General features: G+C 27.5%; 5 protein-coding genes and 2 long non-coding RNA genes across 13 annotated transcripts; 3 read left to right on the top strand and 4 right to left on the bottom strand.

Moving 5' to 3' along the window:
* Positions 1-145: 145 nt before the first annotated feature.
* LOC100651253 (40S ribosomal protein S10) lies at positions 146-1,420 on the top strand. 2 transcript variants are annotated; one of them, XM_003398433.4, is made up of 3 exons: positions 146-270; positions 810-954; positions 1,050-1,420. In XM_003398433.4, exons 2-3 carry the CDS (start codon positions 811-813, stop codon positions 1,383-1,385), a joined length of 480 nt encoding a protein of 159 aa, XP_003398481.1. In that variant the 5' UTR covers positions 146-270; position 810; the 3' UTR covers positions 1,386-1,420. The 2 variants fall into 2 exon arrangements, with proteins under 2 accessions (XP_003398481.1, XP_003398482.1); XM_003398434.4 differs by having other exon boundaries at positions 213-338.
* Positions 1,421-1,518: 98 nt separating this feature from the next.
* On the bottom strand, positions 1,519-3,491 carry LOC100651453. Its single transcript, XR_002308118.2, has 2 exons — positions 3,331-3,491; positions 1,519-3,251 (listed from the first exon to the last, which is right to left on the bottom strand). It is a non-coding gene; the product is annotated as a bladder cancer-associated protein (long non-coding RNA).
* Positions 3,492-3,718: 227 nt separating this feature from the next.
* On the top strand, positions 3,719-7,479 carry LOC100651723 (DNA repair and recombination protein RAD54B). Of its 2 annotated transcripts, XM_048409193.1 has the most exons (11): positions 3,719-3,785; positions 4,014-4,188; positions 4,261-4,360; positions 4,457-4,549; positions 4,626-4,755; positions 4,843-5,411; positions 5,529-6,279; positions 6,353-6,512; positions 6,584-6,710; positions 6,791-7,015; positions 7,086-7,479. In XM_048409193.1, exons 3-11 carry the CDS (start codon positions 4,292-4,294, stop codon positions 7,158-7,160), a joined length of 2,199 nt encoding a protein of 732 aa, XP_048265150.1. In that variant the 5' UTR covers positions 3,719-3,785; positions 4,014-4,188; positions 4,261-4,291; the 3' UTR covers positions 7,161-7,479. The 2 variants fall into 2 exon arrangements, with proteins under 2 accessions (XP_048265150.1, XP_012168218.2); XM_012312828.3 differs by lacking the exon at positions 3,719-3,785 and having other exon boundaries at positions 3,792-4,188.
* On the bottom strand, positions 7,157-9,509 carry LOC100651842 (enoyl-CoA delta isomerase 3, peroxisomal). 3 transcript variants are annotated; one of them, XM_003398438.4, is made up of 6 exons: positions 8,523-9,509; positions 8,062-8,234; positions 7,856-7,976; positions 7,672-7,761; positions 7,469-7,609; positions 7,157-7,391 (listed from the first exon to the last, which is right to left on the bottom strand). In XM_003398438.4, exons 1-6 carry the CDS (start codon positions 8,631-8,633, stop codon positions 7,236-7,238), a joined length of 792 nt encoding a protein of 263 aa, XP_003398486.1. In that variant the 5' UTR covers positions 8,634-9,509; the 3' UTR covers positions 7,157-7,235. The 3 variants fall into 3 exon arrangements, with proteins under 3 accessions (XP_003398486.1, XP_020720808.1, XP_020720807.1); XM_020865149.2 differs by having other exon boundaries at positions 7,157-7,366; XM_020865148.2 differs by having other exon boundaries at positions 8,729-9,509.
* Positions 9,510-9,836: 327 nt separating this feature from the next.
* On the bottom strand, positions 9,837-12,523 carry LOC100651959 (acyl-protein thioesterase 2). Of its 2 annotated transcripts, none has more exons than XM_003398439.4 (7): positions 12,333-12,523; positions 11,951-11,982; positions 11,812-11,877; positions 11,638-11,685; positions 11,282-11,528; positions 11,042-11,206; positions 9,837-10,955 (listed from the first exon to the last, which is right to left on the bottom strand). In XM_003398439.4, exons 1-7 carry the CDS (start codon positions 12,384-12,386, stop codon positions 10,908-10,910), a joined length of 660 nt encoding a protein of 219 aa, XP_003398487.1. In that variant the 5' UTR covers positions 12,387-12,523; the 3' UTR covers positions 9,837-10,907. The 2 variants fall into 2 exon arrangements, with proteins under 2 accessions (XP_003398487.1, XP_020720809.1); XM_020865150.2 differs by lacking the exon at positions 12,333-12,523 and adding an exon at positions 12,219-12,299.
* Positions 12,524-13,155: 632 nt separating this feature from the next.
* Positions 13,156-16,703, top strand: LOC100652081 (akirin-2). 2 transcript variants are annotated; one of them, XM_012312831.3, is made up of 5 exons: positions 13,156-13,679; positions 14,174-14,388; positions 14,458-14,620; positions 14,711-14,770; positions 14,895-16,703. In XM_012312831.3, exons 1-4 carry the CDS (start codon positions 13,502-13,504, stop codon positions 14,719-14,721), a joined length of 567 nt encoding a protein of 188 aa, XP_012168221.1. In that variant the 5' UTR covers positions 13,156-13,501; the 3' UTR covers positions 14,722-14,770; positions 14,895-16,703. The 2 variants fall into 2 exon arrangements, with proteins under 2 accessions (XP_012168221.1, XP_003398488.1); XM_003398440.4 differs by having other exon boundaries at positions 13,162-13,679; positions 14,189-14,388.
* On the bottom strand, positions 14,261-16,226 carry LOC125385771. The gene is made up of 2 exons (XR_007225390.1): positions 16,094-16,226; positions 14,261-14,717 (listed from the first exon to the last, which is right to left on the bottom strand). It is a non-coding gene; the product is annotated as an uncharacterized LOC125385771 (long non-coding RNA).
* Positions 16,704-16,962: the final 259 nt, after the last annotated feature.

Below are 16,962 nucleotides of genomic sequence, written 5' to 3'. Positions count from 1 at the left end.
AAGTTACATTTTTCGAATTCGAAGAGCAGATTCAAATATTAAATTTTACGTGATACATATGTAATTTATAAGACAAAATAAAAGTTTATAATTTCGCATGGGAATTATATTTTTAATATAAAAATAAATTTAAATAAACTTAAATGTTTTTATTATATATTTGCTATTTCCGGTTAATCTCGATACATTACGATATATCGATTTGTGCATGCGAAATATCGAACGCCTAAAATTTTTCTTTCCGACAGAAGTCTACTATTGAAGCATCAAGTATGTTAAATTCCTCTAAATATCTGTCTTAATCGCTTTTAATTTTCAATTTAAACAAAAAATAGGAGGTTTGTTAAATTATTTACTCTGTGACAAATTGAAAAATTGCTATATAATTTGTGTTTTTATTCATTATCGTAACAAACAATATTAATGTTATAGTGATAACCTAAAATAACATTTGTCTTTCTCTAATTTTAAGTGCAATATTAGTTTATAATGTCAATACCTTTTATGATTTGGAATAAAAGACATTGTTTTTTTATGATAAAACGAACACATTAAAATTAATTCTAACATGTGAGAGATAAGCGTCAAGACGTCGTATCAAAGTTAACCTCTCAAATTGTTTGTCTGTGATGAATAAGTTCTTAGTTTTCTTTTATTCATATATATTTTTCTAGTTATATATTTCTTTCACTTTATAACATATTGTTCACAGAAAATAGACCATTAATTCCTTCTTATTTTTGGCCTAAAATAATTATATCATTAAGTTCACAGTAACTAGTTTTTAATTATGTTTTTATTATTCTTAGAATGTTGATGCCAAAAAAGAATCGTGTTGCAATTTATGAGTACCTTTTTAAAGAAGGTGTTATGGTTGCAAAAAAAGATTATCATGCACCAAAACATCCAGAATTGGAATGTATTCCAAATCTTCAAGTTATTAAGGCTATGCAGGTAATAATTACACGCGATATAATTTTATATTGCATGCTTGATATGATTTAATTTGTTGCATTATTAAAATATATATTTCTTATTTATTTTTTCAGTCTTTGAAATCTAAAGGATATGTCAAAGAACAGTTTGCTTGGAGACATTTTTACTGGTATTTAACAAATGAAGGCATTGAATATTTGCGTGGATACTTACATTTACCACCCGAAATAGTACCTTCCACACTTAAAAGGCAAAGCAGATCAGAAACTTCAAGGCCAAGACCTACGACAGGTGCAAGAAGTGAAGCATCTAGACCCACAGAAGATCGTGCTGGATATAGACGAGGTCCTGGAGGGCCAGCTGGTCCTGGTGATAAAAAAGCTGATGTTGGTGCCGGTACTGGTGATGTTGAATTCCGTGGTGGTTTCGGTCGTGGTAAACCACAATAATATTTTAATGTAAAATAAATAAACATTTCGTAATATACAAGCATTGTTATTTTAACCATTCTTACATTTTGAATACTAATTTCAATAGACACAAGTTTTAGGGATTAATAAGTAAAAATCAAGATAAAACATGTTTATCATAATAATCTTTTATTTTATTTTATATCGCATTATAAAATTGTACATTTACTTACAAATTGTATAATTATAGTTGTTATTAACATGTTAAGTCATAACTGGAAGCAAACAGTAGGCAATTATTACATAATTACAAAATATTGAAATTATAAGTTTGCTAAATAAATGTATCATTTTTGACAAAACCAAAGTTAGAATAGGAAACATTGTAGATATATATTTGTGCTAAAGCAAGAATTTCATCAAAAATTTTGTATAACTCCTCTTCAAATAGTTGACAGAATTTTTTTGAGAAATGGTTTTAATATATACTGGCAGTATGATGTTTTTTGTTTCATAGCTTTTTTATCTTTCAATGCAAAATTTGTCAAGCTCTTTTTGATTATTGCATCAATGTCTTCTACTTTCTTCATTTTTATGATGAAATACTCGTATCTACATTTAATGGAAAGGTACATTTATAACAAGCACGTCATATATATTTTGTTCATTTCCCATATTCGCTATGCTTCAAAAAATAAATAGGTGTTATAAATTACCATTAACAAATTTTACATAAAATTGATGCTTTAGATAGATGTTAAAATGAACTAACTTAAATTTTATGTCTTAGCGCAATATATATTTCTATCGCTTGTCATATTTGTTTGTGTTTATATGTATTTAATATTATATTGTAATACCCTTAGTTTCTTCATTCAATAATTACCAATTGTACTGCTGAATTATTTATTTAGAATAATATATAAACAATAATTAAGCTCAAAATTTTAATTTAACATTCGTAATGAATGGTATTATATTTCAAAGTGTTTGATGTTTCTAAATTTGACATTTATATTTAGTTTAATAATGAATTTTATTTATAGAACAATATTCTTATACGTTTAACCAAATTAAAGAAATTGCGAAAACATCAATTTTTTGAATATACAATTTATAAGAAAAAGAACATCTTTAAATAAAAGAATAATGTTACACAGTGTACAATCAAGTAATAGGATTAAATTAAATGAAATTAAACTTATTTGTATATACAAAAAGATGTATCTTAATTCTCTAATATTGAATTGTCATAATTTTACACTTGGAAGTTTCTTAATTTCATGCAAACTTTTTGTGACCTAGCAAGTTTGTATGTTTTTATCTTCTGTATGTATAAATACATGGTATTGTAAGCATATATGTACATATTCATGTACATATGTACATTACAAATATATATATCATGTGTAACATCTATAAAAGTTATGATTAAAACCATAAAATCATATTTGCATACAATTAATAAGAATCATGTATATGTAATACATATGAATTCTATGAATAGGTTATGTTGTTATCGATGAATTAATTAGACATATTCTTCTAAAAGAAATGAAAGTAGAGGCAATTTTTTAACCTATGATGAACGTTCTAATAACCTTAGCTATTGTCACATCTCACTGTATCACAATTTGTACTCCAAAGGAAACAATTACCAATGCCACTATAACAAATTAGGAAAACTGCAAGAAGAAATACTAAACTACAAACAGTGCATGGTTTTCGTTCTAGGAAGAATCCAATTAGATAAAGTGCCATAAACATGACATGCGTTTGCAGCAATGTTGGATTTACTGGTTTTGGTATCAGGAGCACTGGAATTAGCCACTGTAGGCAATACATCCTCTTTACTTTGTTGTTAGAGATGTATTTAAACCAGTTGTTTCATCTGTGACGAAACTTCTGAAAAGAAGTACATAAATTATTTTCTCTCAGTTTATTCGTAAATTCACTTTTTACACGCACTACGATTTTTTCATACCTTATTTGGAAGCACCATAATGTTCTCGAAACATCTCGTCCTTCAAATTTGAAACGATTTAACTATACTCATGCTAGTAGGTACAAATATTTCCAATCTAAATTTTTCCAAATATGAGATTACACACATCTACAAATCAGATGGGAACATACAATATGACTAACAGCAGTATACTTTACTGTTGTTTTCATGAAAACAACCTTTACATTATCTTTCAAAATGAAAAAAATTATTTAGAAAATTATTTTATCATCATTTGACTTGATATTCGTTAATAATAAATATATTTATTATTTATTATATTATATTCTGCTGCCTTTTATCCTTACATTAGAAATGAAAATGAGATGACAAGTTTGCTTCATAGTATTAATTTAAAAATTACTATTATTCTCTTACGCGGGAATACCAAATAGTACTAAAAGCAAGCACTGTCAGAATAATAGCATTCTGAGGTAAGCAGTTTTTAATATTTGTAACTTTAATTAATCTGTAACTAGTGAGCGTTATGTTGCATATTTCAATTATAAAGTATTTCAAATATAAAATATTATAATGTGTTATACAAGCATCTAACATGTATCGCAATAATTTAAATAAAAGTTTTAAACCAACTTTGAAATATGAACAGCCAGTGTGTGCCAAATCTGAAAAAAGTTTAGAAAATACCAATGTTTTAACAGAAAATTCAGAGCAAACTTTTATTAGAAGCACTAAAAAAATTCTTAATTTATTAAAAGAACCTATTATCAATCATAAGGAGAAAAAACGGGAAGACAATGCTTCAATTAAGAGAAAAGAAAATAATGCAATTATTATTAAAGAAGGTTTATCCATTATTACTGATAGTAATACAGCGTATGTACATAAATTTTTAATTCATTTAAATAGTAATTTTGTTTTTAATAATTCGATTATTTCCTTCTCTAGTATCTTTAATGTAGTAATCGGTAAAAAGTCTATGAGAAAACATAAAAGATGGGAAAATGATGGAACATTGGAAGTTACAGGAAAACATGCAGTCTTAAAGGTGATGTATTTATATAAACTATATATAGAAGATTTTTAATATAAAGGATTTTTTTATTAAGGTTATAAACAAGCTATATATTTTTGCATTAAACAGGATATAGAAGGCAATGTTATTCATAAAACTACAATTAATCCAGAAGTTTTGGTAGAGGGCTTTAGAATGTACATAGATAATAAAGAAATTGAGGTAAAAATGAATATATTTATATTAATAATTTGCTTATTTGAATCATTGTATAAAAGTGATATTAAAATATTTATAGATAGTTGACAAAGCAACATCCAAATATATGCCCAATAAATTTATCTTAGAAAAAGTTTCAGAACCGCCCATAAAGAAGTTGAAAACTTCAAGTTCTAATCCATATCTTCCTTTAAAGCCATTATATAAAGGTATGATATACTAAAATGAATAAAGGTACATTATGAAACTAAATTTTATAATGTATAAAATATATTAATCTTCATATCTTATTAAAGAACTAAAATTGAGATGCTGTCCACTAGTAATGCCATCTGTAAATATTTCAAAAAGTTGGATAAATCATGATATGTCAGAAAATGAAACAGAAGTATTTGTAGATACCTGTTTAGTAAATGTACTTAGACCACATCAACGTCATGGTATTGTATTTCTATATGAATGTATTATGGGCTTAAAGATATCTAATTATTTTGGAGCAATTTTGGCTGATGAAATGGGACTTGGTAAAACATTACAATGCATTACAATTATTTGGACATTGTTAAAGAAAGGACCATATGGATATCCAATATTAAAATATATATTAATAGTAACTCCTAGTTGTTTGTGTAACAGTTGGAATAAAGAGTTTAAGCATTGGTTGGGTTTCCATAGAATATCTCCATATGTTGTAGACGCCAAAAACAAGACAAAAGATTTCAAAAAACATATAAGAAACTCTGTTATGATTATTAGTTATGATATGCTTACCAGATGTGAACAAGAAGTCGAAGAAATACCTTTTAATTTAATTATATGTGATGAAGGACATAGATTAAAAAATAATGATATAAAAGCAGCAAAGGTATCAATATTTAATTTTAATTCAGAAAGAAACAATAACTAATATATGATTATATGTATATTTAATACTATAAAGTATGTGAGATATATAAAATTTTAATATATTATATTTTTCTAGATTTTACATAACTTGAAGTGTAAAAGAAGAATTATTTTGACTGGAACTCCAATACAAAATAATTTGCAAGAATTTTTTACTTTGATTGATTTTGTAAACCCTACTATATTAGGCAGTAATTCTGAATTTAAAAATTATTATGAAAAACCTATTGTTGCATCTCAATGTCCTACTGCACCAGACCATGTTGTATCTCTTGGAACTGAAAGAGCTAATGAATTACGTGAAAAAACTAAATGCTTTATATTACGTCGTACACAAGAAATAATTAATAAGTACTTACCTTCTAAGCATGAATTAATTGTATTTTGCCGTTTATCGATAGAACAACAAGATTTATATTCGCAAGTTACGGATTCATGGTTCAATAAAAATCCATCAAATAATAACATATCACATTTAACAGTAATAACAGCTCTAAAAAAGATTTGTAATCACCCAGAATTATTTTATAATGAAAAAACTGAACTTTTCTGTATTGATTCAAAAGGCATACATAAAACTTCTAATATAAAAGATAGTACAAAAACAGTATACTATGGAAAAATTTCAATTGTACAAACATTATTGAGAAATTTAAAAAAAACGGAAGAAAAATTAGTATTAGTTTCATATTATACACAAACACTTGATATATTGGAAACTGTTTGTAATAGAGAAGGTTTACAATTTCTTAGATTAGATGGTAGTACAACAAGTAATACAAGATCTAAGATTATAGAACGGTTTAATTCAACCAATGATAACAGTAGTTAGTATAATCTATACTATTTTTAATTTAACAGTCACCTAACATTTTCTGAATGTTTATACGACTATTCTAGAAGTATTTTTATTAAGTGCAAAAGCTGGTGGAGTTGGATTAAATTTACCTGGCGCATCTCGACTTATATTATTTGATTCAGACTGGAATCCAGCATCTGATTCACAAGCTATGGCAAGAATTTGGAGAGATGGTCAAAAAAAAGATGTTTACATATTACGGTTTGGATATTTTAAATTAGAAACAAATATCAGATGTTTCAGATATTCTTATAACAATATAAAACTTGTAGATTACTAACAACTGGTACTATTGAAGAAAAAATATTTCAAAGACAAATTAGCAAAGCGAGTTTAAATGAAACTGTGGTAGACCTAAATCCTTCATCTTCTTTTAAGTTGTCTATGAGTGAATTGAAGGTCTATTTTATTTATGTATTTTAAACATTGTACATTTTGAAGCAGTATCAAATAATTTATAATATTTGTAATATCTGTAGGATTTATTTACATTAGCAGCAAATACGAATTGTTTAACACATGATTTAATGAAGTGTTCTTGCAATGGCTATAAAAAATCAGAGGAAACATCAGAAAAATTACATCAAAAAGGTGCTACAGGTTATCAATTTCTAGAAGATAAAACGTTAAAATCAAATTTCACCATAAACCAGCTTTTGAAATGGGAACATTACCAACAACCAATTTCGGATAAAATAATTCAAGTAAGAATAATTTAATATTGAATATTAAAACTAGATATTAAATTAATAATTATTTTTAAATATTTTGTAGGAAATTATGCTATCAGAAGTATCTGACAATATAACATTTATATTAAAAAATTCTGTAGTAAATAGGATAGATTGAAATGATAAAACAAATATTTATATTTCATGTCATGAAAACACAATAATTATATATATATATAATGATAGCAAATACTTAAAGTTTGTTTTTATGTAGTATAACACTTATTAATCTTTCTATGCAGTCAGGAGATTGTAAACGTTTTATAAGTTCAGTTATTTCTTCTTCATTAACTTTCAATAAAATGTCCTGATTCCATCTGTTAACTAAACATTTAATCGCCAATATAGACTGAAAGAGGATATTTATTCGAAATAATTGTATCAGTATCTTGCATTTTATGTAAAACAGATTAAATTAAAGTATACCTCTAATGAAAGTTTAGTCAACTTTTTTAAATAGGTCCAAACTTCATCTAAATTTTGATCTTTGTATACTTCATTAATGAAACCATAGTGTTTAGCTTCAAGTGCACTCATTTTATATCCTAAATATAACATTTCACTAGCCTAAAAATTATTTAAGAATTGTAATTTAATTATAAATATAATAAGTTCACAATTTTAAATACCTTAGACTTCCCAAATATATTAGGAAATGTATATGTAGAACATCCTTCTGCACTAAGGCCTAATCTTGTAAATGGTGTTTCAAAATAAGCCTATAAGATAATGAATAACTACAGACTAAGCATAATTTAATGAACATAATAAACTACAATGGGGACTAATAATATATAACTAAAAATTATTTACACTATCTGCTGCATATACAATGTCAAATAATGGAAGCATTGTTACTGCAATTCCAATTGCAGGACCATTTACAATAGCTATTAAAAGTTTAGGATATCTAATTAACATTTCTATAAATTCTCTGAAAAATTATTTAAAAGATTATCATTAAAATTTAAGTTTGTGATATTAAAAAATTAAAGATTAACATGTCTACAAATACTTACTTAAAGACATTAATTATACTTTTTATATCAAAATCACCTTGATTTTGTCTTGTTAATGAAGATTTAAAATCATTGCCACTACTAAAAAAACTTCCATTACCAGTTAAGGTGACAACATATATAGTACTATTGTGAATAGATTCATGTAGAATTTTTATTAAATCCTTGTACATCTAACACATGAAGGACAAGTTTAATAGCAGTATTATTAATGAAACTCTTTATATGTAAACATGCATTATTGTACTTATGAACTACAAACTAGATATTAATTATATATTGTGTAATAACTGCTGGATAAAATTACTATTTTAAAAGTTACATTTAATTTCGCTCTTTATGTAAGATCTAGAAATCTAACTTTTGCACAATTACATGTTATTGTAATATGTACTTTAATCTCTAGACAAAGTTTATAATAATAAATCAAATTTTAATACTAAATTTTAACGGTTACTTACAGAAATAGTAATAGCATTTTTATTTTTTGGTCGATTTAATCTAATATTTAGTATTCCGTTATCCACCGAACATAAAATATGGGATAAATTTTTATTATCCATTATAAGCATGTGTGGTTATTCAGAATAATGTTTGAGAAATAACTTTTTCACTAATTACACTAATTTCACTAATTTCAATGACATTCAGTACAGCGAATACTTACTTTTAACCTTTATGAATACTTAAATTAACCTTTTGGACTCGAGGTTACTTTTATCTCAGATGAATTAGCATATTTAGCGAATTCCTTATCTCTAACTTAGAATTAATTATAAAACTTTTATATTTTTCATTTTCATGTATGTTTATTTCTCAAAGAGGAAAATTTCTTAAATATTAGTGTTTTGCTGGACTCATTTCATCGAGAGCAGACCCTGCAATTCTCCCTAATTCTTGTTAAAATAACATGTAGTTTTCCATTTATATCTACTTTTAGGATCCAAAAAAATACTTTTCACGACCATTTCAAGGATTTCCTTAAGAGACAGTATGTTGAGGCATATTGGTCGGTACGATCAACGCCAGCCATATATATTATGTAATTTATTATAGCATTGGGTTTTTTCACTTTAACTTCAACTCTACCTCGTAAAATTATTTTTATAGGTGTCAATCCTGGATTATACCAATTGTTTAGACATGTCACGACCGTCTTGTCTTCCAGTGCTAAAACTAAAGTATTGCCTTCCCAGCATGCTATTATAGATCTGTTACAAAATTTTGGTTTCTTTATAAGATTTGGCAAATTCTACATATTTGTTAGGATCGTCCTGATCAAATGATATTTCAGTTTCCGTAATTCTTCCGACAAGGTATAACTTGTATAATATCTGCCTGTAAATATATGATGTTCCTGAGCACCAGGAATTTTCTCCAACATTGTGTAAAAATGCGACATTATTCTCGTTGATACCGGAAGATCGGATCATATCAATTTCTCTCGGTTAATAATATAAATAAGTTATGAAATTATATAAAATATCCATAAAGAATAAATTTAAAAATCTTGAATATATCTGCTTCATATTTCAGTGTATCTTATAGAGAACAATAAGTTATTTGATTTAATATTGTTAGTGAAATATGTTTTCACACAATTTACACAAATCAAGAAATTTATTATTCTGCAGTAATAATATATACAGCAAAATTTTCAAATGAAGAGATTACCTTAGACACATAAAGATGGCACGACATAAGAAAATTAATTTTATATTTACAATGTTTATATCATACGTCCTTAAATAAATATCAAAGAAGAAAAGTAGCTGTTTAACAAGTATGATCCGTTCTGTTTTAATAATACAAGTAAATGTTACAAATTATGATCCTTACTTTTTATTACACAGCTAGTATTGCTTTTCAGTTAAATACTTGTTTTGTAACTGATTATAATCGCAATTCTTTTCATTCTTAATAGTACCATTTCGGTAAACCTAAAATATGAGACCTATAAAGATAGTACTTTTGCACTATACACATGTTCACAATGTTATCATATTTGACATATATATTTCTTCACGACTAGCACTTACACATGCTAAAAATTACAGAGTTCACTGATTTCAAAATTATATTTTGTAATCACAGATTACATGGCCATATTACTGTCCCTAGATATTTCTACAAAAATTATTATTTCATAAATAGCAGTGTATTTGTACATTATATATAACTTACATGAAACATAAATAAATATATGTATATATATTTAATTTTATAAAGAATATTTAAATGCTTCTATAACTTGAGGCTTTTAAACGTTTTAATTAAATGTAAAAGCAATAAAATTAAACTATTGGATATTATTATATCCATTAAGAAGAGGAAGCTTTATCCAGAAATAACTATTGAATTTTTGCTATCAGAAAGATAGAAAGTGAATTTAAAAATTATTTAATATTATACAAAGTGCACAATGCAAATTAAAAGTTACAATTCTATAAAAAAAATGCATTTAAAACAATTTGCTACACCTTAATATTATCTTTTATATATATTAAAGCATTTAGAATTAGATATAAGAATCTTGTGATTGTTAATTCGTTTTGTAAAATTAGAAACTGGGAATATTACAATAGTAACTTTGGTATCATAAAACAGAAGTAGTTCATTCAGATATAATTTACACAAATGATAAATTCATTGCTATTTCTGCCTGCTTTCTTTTTTTAAGATTAGAAACATTTCCACCTACAGCACTCCACCTACTGCTGTTTTTACTCCTTCACCAAGCGCTAGAATTAAGTAACAGTGAAAAAGTTGGAAGTAATTAATTTTTAATAAAGAACAGTAAAGTAATAAGTTTAATGTTTAAAATATTAATATATTTAGTTAAACTATTACGGCTTCAAAACTTTTTCAATGAATTTCTTCATGTCGCGCATTTCCTGTGGAAGTGATTATTATTTGAAGATGATTATTATATGAAATAATTACAATACAAAAATTTTATGAAAGCTAAGATGCTGCTTACCTCGTCACAAGATGCATGCATCATCTCTCTATATGTTTTGAATTCTGTTTGTGTCATAAATTGTTTGAGAACTGATGCAGTCAATTGACCCCATCTGTATGGCACTATTGGATCACAATCACCATGACATTGTAGTAGTGGAGTATTTTTATTTCCTATTGCATCCTATAAGATATGCAATGTTATAAATGTTATGATATTGTAAAATATTAAGCATGAACGTAGTGTGAATATACACACAGCAGGGAATTTTTGATGCAAAGGAAGCCAAGCTGATAAAGCTATAACACCAGCTAAAGGTTCTGGAAATGTAAGAGCACTATATATAGCAAGAGCACCACCCTGACTAAAACCTCCAAGAACAATACGTTTTGTGGGTATTCCTGCTGCAACTTCTTCTGCAATTAAAGAATGTACCATTTCTGCAGCTCTGCGAATACCTTCTTCATCTTCAGGCCCACTTGGTTCCAATGATCGTAAATCAAACCTACATTTATTGATATACATATTATTTATTATTAATGAATTATTATATAAGTTTATATGATTAATAAGAATTGTAAATTAATTTATTATATTACATATTACTTACTTACCAAGAAGGCATTCTAAATCCTGCATTTAATGTTACTGGCATTGTAGGCCTAAAATGATAAAGCTAAATGATATATTTACTACCTAGATAAAAGTTAAAAAAAAGATACTTAGATAAAATTAATAAGAGCTCTTATCGAGTCATATATTGTTATTTTTATATCAATTATACATACGCAGTTGGACAAATAACTTTAATGTGAGGAGATCTTACTGCTCCCATTGAGCTAGCCCAACCATGACTATAAAATACATTAAATAAATTAAGAGATTATAAAATTGATATATTATACAATCATAAAAATTGCTATTTACCCTGTATCACCCAATCCATGGAAAAATATAAGCTGAAACAAAAATAAAATTATACTGTATAGAAATAATAAAATCAGTTATAGGACGGTATATTATTAGTTTCTTCTACTTCTTCAAACCACGTGCGTATTTACTGAATAAAAGTATTTAAAACTACAGTATTAATTTCTTGAAAGTTATTTTTGATACTGATAGATTTTAATTTAAAAAAATAATTCAAATCTCAAATATAAAAAAAACTAGAGTTATAAAAATATCAAGCACATACTTAGAATTTGTATGATAAAATTATGTCAAGAATAATTAACTTATGGTTAATTAAAAATCACTTTGCGCCAGGCATAACCAAAAAAGAGACATCTTGAAGAGATTTTCCGCTTACTGTCGCTGTATGTCTGGCCGTAGCTGCTATCACCACAGGATTCACTGTTGTCATTATTCCTCGCTTTTTTGGACGGGCTGCAAGAAAACGGATAAAACGTATAACAATTCGGTAAAAATCGTAAATATAGAATGGCGGAAGATTCTTCTTGACACTGCTTGAAATTCCCTAAAGCGAAAAGAGAGGGGTGGATAAAAGTTATGCGCATGCTTTACGAATCTGCTTTTAAATGAAAATCTAAATTATTACGCAAACCTGAGGAATTGCCCATTGTCAAAGCATAATTACAAAATACTTTATTATCATCAGTGACGTGGTAAAATATCTAATTTTCTGTAAACTATCCTTCGCAAATCGTTTGAAATTGTCAAATAATTACAGATTAATATTCATAACAATGTATGTATGGCTGTCAAAGAATATACATTTCTTAGAAGTGTTACAATTAAAATCCTTTTCTTAAACGAACCACTGACCATATTGAAAAGAAACTAAAATCTTTGTGTAAATTGAATAGGAAGAAAATTCCATAAATATTGTTGCAATTTTCCAAATGCATTTTCCGTTTGAATAAACTTAAAGATTCCTGTTTCTAGAAAAACAATTTCTCCCAAAATATTAGTTAATTCTTATGGAAGCTGTGGATTTATGAAAGAAAACATATATCAAAGCTATTGGACTTTGAGAAAAACAATTCATATATTAGAAGCAGCCGAACCTTTGATTTTTGAATTTCAATTAAAATACATCAGAAGAAGGAAATGCAAAGAGACGCCACCATGCAACATATTGACCAATCAGAATCGAAGAGTCTCAAGTTAGTTGAGCCTGCGACGTATACATTTCGGAATGCAAGTAGTGACCAGTGAAAAGATGGTGCTTTAATGGTTGAGACATTCGTTCCGTGGTCGTTCCTAGCCGACAAACCGTGGTTGCCAGCCATATTGTTTTACCGCAGTGTTTGTTTTGGTGCAGCGTAGTCAGAATACGAAGAAATCCGAGGGGATCGACACGAAGGAAGACAGAAGAATTAGAGTGCAGTTAAAGAAACTACTCAGGCAGTGCGCGTATACGGTGGTTTTGCTGTATTTTTCGGCATAATCATCGTAGCTCGCGGGCTAAGCCCATAATCTGAGTGTCAGTTGTGAACAGGACGGTAAAGGAGAGAAATGGCCTGCGCCACTCTAAAGAGATCTTTGGAGTTCGACCCGGTACATAGTCATGGTCGTCCTAGTAAACGACGAAGATGTGTACCAATGTGTGTTTCCCCCGGTACATCCACTCAAGCTAATTCCAGGCCACAGAATCCTTCGCCTTTTGGCGAAGTAACCCATAAACTGACGCCTGGTAATTACTTATAAGTTACGGCCATTTTTCTTTTTTCTATTTCATTCTTTCTTACCACGGTACGACAGAGAAAGGATGGTTAAATCGTATCAGCGATTTAAAACTTGAATTCACGACGTTTAAAAGGGGGAGGGAAGGTGCGGCGTTTAGGTAGGGGGAGATGCGTAAATCATATGGTAATGTAGTAACGGACATGGAGAATCAACTCCCCTTTTCTCCTTATTTATAAACGTTCATGTTTTTAGAAATTATTTGGTTTTATGATATTATAGGTCAATTATTAAAATAAAACACTTAAAAGTTGTAGTATTTATGCTTAAATTTACCATATTCCTAGCATTTTTTGATTGCTTCATCCCAGTAATTAATTTTTGTCATAAATTATTGATATTTAGACATAACTTCTAAAAAGTACATTTATTGTTTAGAGTTACTTGTAAATTATATTGCTTTAGAAATCGCTAAAGAAATACAATATTTTGAATAAAAAATAGTCTTTTTGTATACAGAAAAGATGGCTGCCAACATAAGAGAGGAAATCCGGAGACTGCATCGGCGCAAACAATTGCATTTTAGTCCTCAAAACAATACTGGTGATTCTTCAGACATGGAAGGCCCTGCCAGTCCTTCAAGCCCATCTGCTTGTGGTTCAAATTCATGTAGTTATAGCCCTAGTGGAAAAGAGAAACCTTTATTTACATTCAGACAGGTTACTTATAACTTAAAACTTTAATTAGTTTATCAAACAGAGAGTCTGATCAATTAAATGATTTTATAGGTGGGATTGATTTGTGAACGAATGCTTAAAGAGCAGGAGACACAGATTCGAGAAGAATATGATCATATCTTAAATATGAAGCTTTCTGAGCAATATGATGCTTTTGTTAAATTTACCTATGATCAGATACAAAAGAGATTTGAATCTGCAGCTGCGCCAAGTTGTAAGTAATATTGATTAATTTGTTGATTTCTGAGAATGTTTTCCTTATATTTTGAAATATATTTCATATTAGTTTTGTGTAATGTTTCAGATCTATCCTAAAACAAGATTCTTATTTATAAGGATACTATGTTTCTGTGAAGAATATTAGGTGAGATATTTAATGTTAACATAAGATTGAATTATATGCCTGATATCAATTATGTAAAAGAATTGTTTCATTTCATTTCAACAAGTTTAATAAGCTTTTCTATTAGTTTTTCTTATTATTATAGATTTCTACCATGTGAGAAAAATTTTGCTTGAAATTTAAATCGAGGTATGCAGCACCACCTTGTTCAAGAACATCTTTAAAAAATTCAAACTACGACTTACATTGAAAAAAATGTGTCTGGTAAAAACAAAAAAAAGAAAAAAGAAAAAAATTAGTGATGTAAGTTTAGTAGGTTTGGAGTAAACAGCAATCGTACTACAAAAATCTACAGTGTATACTATTGAAACTAACAATATTTGTACTGGCCGATGTTAGAAATGCGCTGGTATCAGGGAACTGTAACAAGATTTTAGTTATGTACAAACATGAATACATGTAGGAGTTATATACAGTGCATGACTATGCTTGGAGTCAAGAACTTGACTTGCACAGGGTTCTGTAATATCACGTAACTGATTAAAAGTAGACAAAGAAACGTTTATTTCTTGCACATTTTAACAGCATGTGTTAAGAAATGACAAGCAATGATGCAAATAATTCCTTGTTAATTTAATAATACATGTATTAGATATTGCTCAACCATATGCGAATACTCTTGTAATGCAAACATAAAACTGTATATTGAGGTTTTTGGCAGAAAGTACTGTGCATATGAAGAGAGATTACATAATTAAAACATATATCTCTTGGGGAAAGTTGTTTTCGTTGAATTTTAGTTATATTTAATTTTTGTAAAATATAAGATAAATATACGCAATGTATTTTGAAAATCTTATTTTAACCATTGCGATATAAAATATTTGTTTTTGTGTGTATGATTTATTGCATATATAAATTTTCAATGTAAGCAACATTTCCCCAAAAATGGATGTGTTCGAACTTAAATGACGTACATAACTTGTTGAACTAAATTATCAATAATACTTTGTTCCTTTTTGAGATTAAGAACTAATCTTTGAAATCTCAAATAAATTATTCGTGAATAGATTATTGATTTGTCATGATTACTTAAATTTTGTTGAGTTTTTATTATGTGTTAGCTTTTTTTTTTAGCAAAAACATCTTGTTTAAAATACAAATATAAAAATTTGTAAAGAATTCAAGATAAGATATAGTATGTAGCATTGTACGAACATATTGTCAAAAATGGATATTTGAAATAAAGATTTCATAAAATTTCGCAAATATTTCTGTTCCCTGGTAGCAACGACTTTCTTTAGCATAATAAAGCAGTAAATAATGAATATATAATACCTATACCTTTATTGTGCCTGTTATTAGACATGTTTATCGCGACAATTCTACTATATCTAATGTTATCGATTTTTTAATTTTTAGTTTATAACCCTTCATTTTTATATCATATTTCTCGTTTCCTTGCTTTTTTGGTATTTAAAAAAGAGTTTAAATATGATATGAATGAGGCTTTCTTGGTTGCTGCATGCATTTTGTTTTGTTATAAGGTGACATTCACTCATTTTAAAAAATCATTAGGCATGAACATGTATTTAGATAAAACCTGTGACCATGTTATGATTTATTTTTATTACTACCTAACATTTATATATTGACAAAATTTTAATTCTTTACCTGTAAAATCACATTTTGAAAGGGGGCATTAAGAATTGCCTTATTCATTCCCAAAAAGGTGTCTTTTAGTTACCAGAACAATTTGGGAACACAATATTAGTGTTCATACTTTCATACAACAATATACATGATATGTCAAGAATTTGCTGACTGCTGAATGTGAAAAAAAGGAAGGAATATAAGTGATTCTAACTGTTAATAATAAGTATCTACTTCAGAAAACTATTGTTTACCATTAAGAAAAATTTTGTGAAAATATACCGATGAGATTCCTTATGAATTCAAGGGATTTAATTTCAATTAAAATACCTCCATATTACATTATGTAAGCACTTATTATTGAAATAAATATAAATATAAGACTGATCACGTGTACTTCTTTATTTTAGACTTTTTAAATTAACTGAATATATATAGTTGCACATACTACTTTTTTATTAAATTAATTTAAAAAATATTTCATATATTATGAAATAGATTCACACTACTGATGAGCTTGACCATGCTTTCTAGTTGAAGGTACATGAACTACTGAGTCA

The sequence above is a fragment of the Bombus terrestris genome, chromosome 10, assembly GCF_910591885.1.
Source record: "Bombus terrestris chromosome 10, iyBomTerr1.2, whole genome shotgun sequence".
Taxonomy (NCBI): domain Eukaryota; kingdom Metazoa; phylum Arthropoda; class Insecta; order Hymenoptera; family Apidae; genus Bombus; species Bombus terrestris.
Note: the sequence above shows the minus strand (reverse complement) of the source record. Positions and strands in the feature narration are given on the sequence as shown.

Excerpts from the sequence above, each read along its gene's own strand:
- LOC100651253 (XM_003398433.4), top strand. The coding sequence starts at position 811 with ATGTTGATGCCAAAAAAGAATCGTGTTGCAATTTATGAGTACCTTTTT. Across the intron at positions 955-1,049 it reads AAGTTATTAAGGCTATGCAG|TCTTTGAAATCTAAAGGATA; the intron begins GTAATAATTACA and ends TTATTTTTTCAG.
- LOC100651723 (XM_012312828.3), top strand. The coding sequence starts at position 3,908 with ATGTATCGCAATAATTTAAATAAAAGTTTTAAACCAACTTTGAAATAT. Across the intron at positions 4,756-4,842 it reads TTTAAAGCCATTATATAAAG|AACTAAAATTGAGATGCTGT; the intron begins GTATGATATACT and ends ATCTTATTAAAG. Across the intron at positions 5,412-5,528 it reads ATGATATAAAAGCAGCAAAG|ATTTTACATAACTTGAAGTG; the intron begins GTATCAATATTT and ends ATATTTTTCTAG.
- LOC100651842 (XM_003398438.4), bottom strand. The coding sequence starts at position 8,633 with ATGCTTATAATGGATAATAAAAATTTATCCCATATTTTATGTTCGGTG. Across the intron at positions 8,235-8,522 it reads AAAATGCTATTACTATTTCT|ATGTACAAGGATTTAATAAA; the intron begins GTAAGTAACCGT and ends TTCATGTGTTAG. Across the intron at positions 7,977-8,061 it reads AGTATAATTAATGTCTTTAA|AGAATTTATAGAAATGTTAA; the intron begins GTAAGTATTTGT and ends ATAATTTTTCAG.
- LOC100651959 (XM_003398439.4), bottom strand. The coding sequence starts at position 12,386 with ATGACAACAGTGAATCCTGTGGTGATAGCAGCTACGGCCAGACATACA. Across the intron at positions 11,878-11,950 it reads CATGGATTGGGTGATACAGG|TCATGGTTGGGCTAGCTCAA; the intron begins GTAAATAGCAAT and ends TGTATTTTATAG. Across the intron at positions 10,956-11,041 it reads TGCATGCATCTTGTGACGAG|GAAATGCGCGACATGAAGAA; the intron begins GTAAGCAGCATC and ends TCACTTCCACAG.
- LOC100652081 (XM_012312831.3), top strand. The coding sequence starts at position 13,502 with ATGGCCTGCGCCACTCTAAAGAGATCTTTGGAGTTCGACCCGGTACAT. Across the intron at positions 13,680-14,173 it reads AACCCATAAACTGACGCCTG|TCTTTTTGTATACAGAAAAG; the intron begins GTAATTACTTAT and ends AATAAAAAATAG. Across the intron at positions 14,389-14,457 it reads CTTTATTTACATTCAGACAG|GTGGGATTGATTTGTGAACG; the intron begins GTTACTTATAAC and ends ATGATTTTATAG.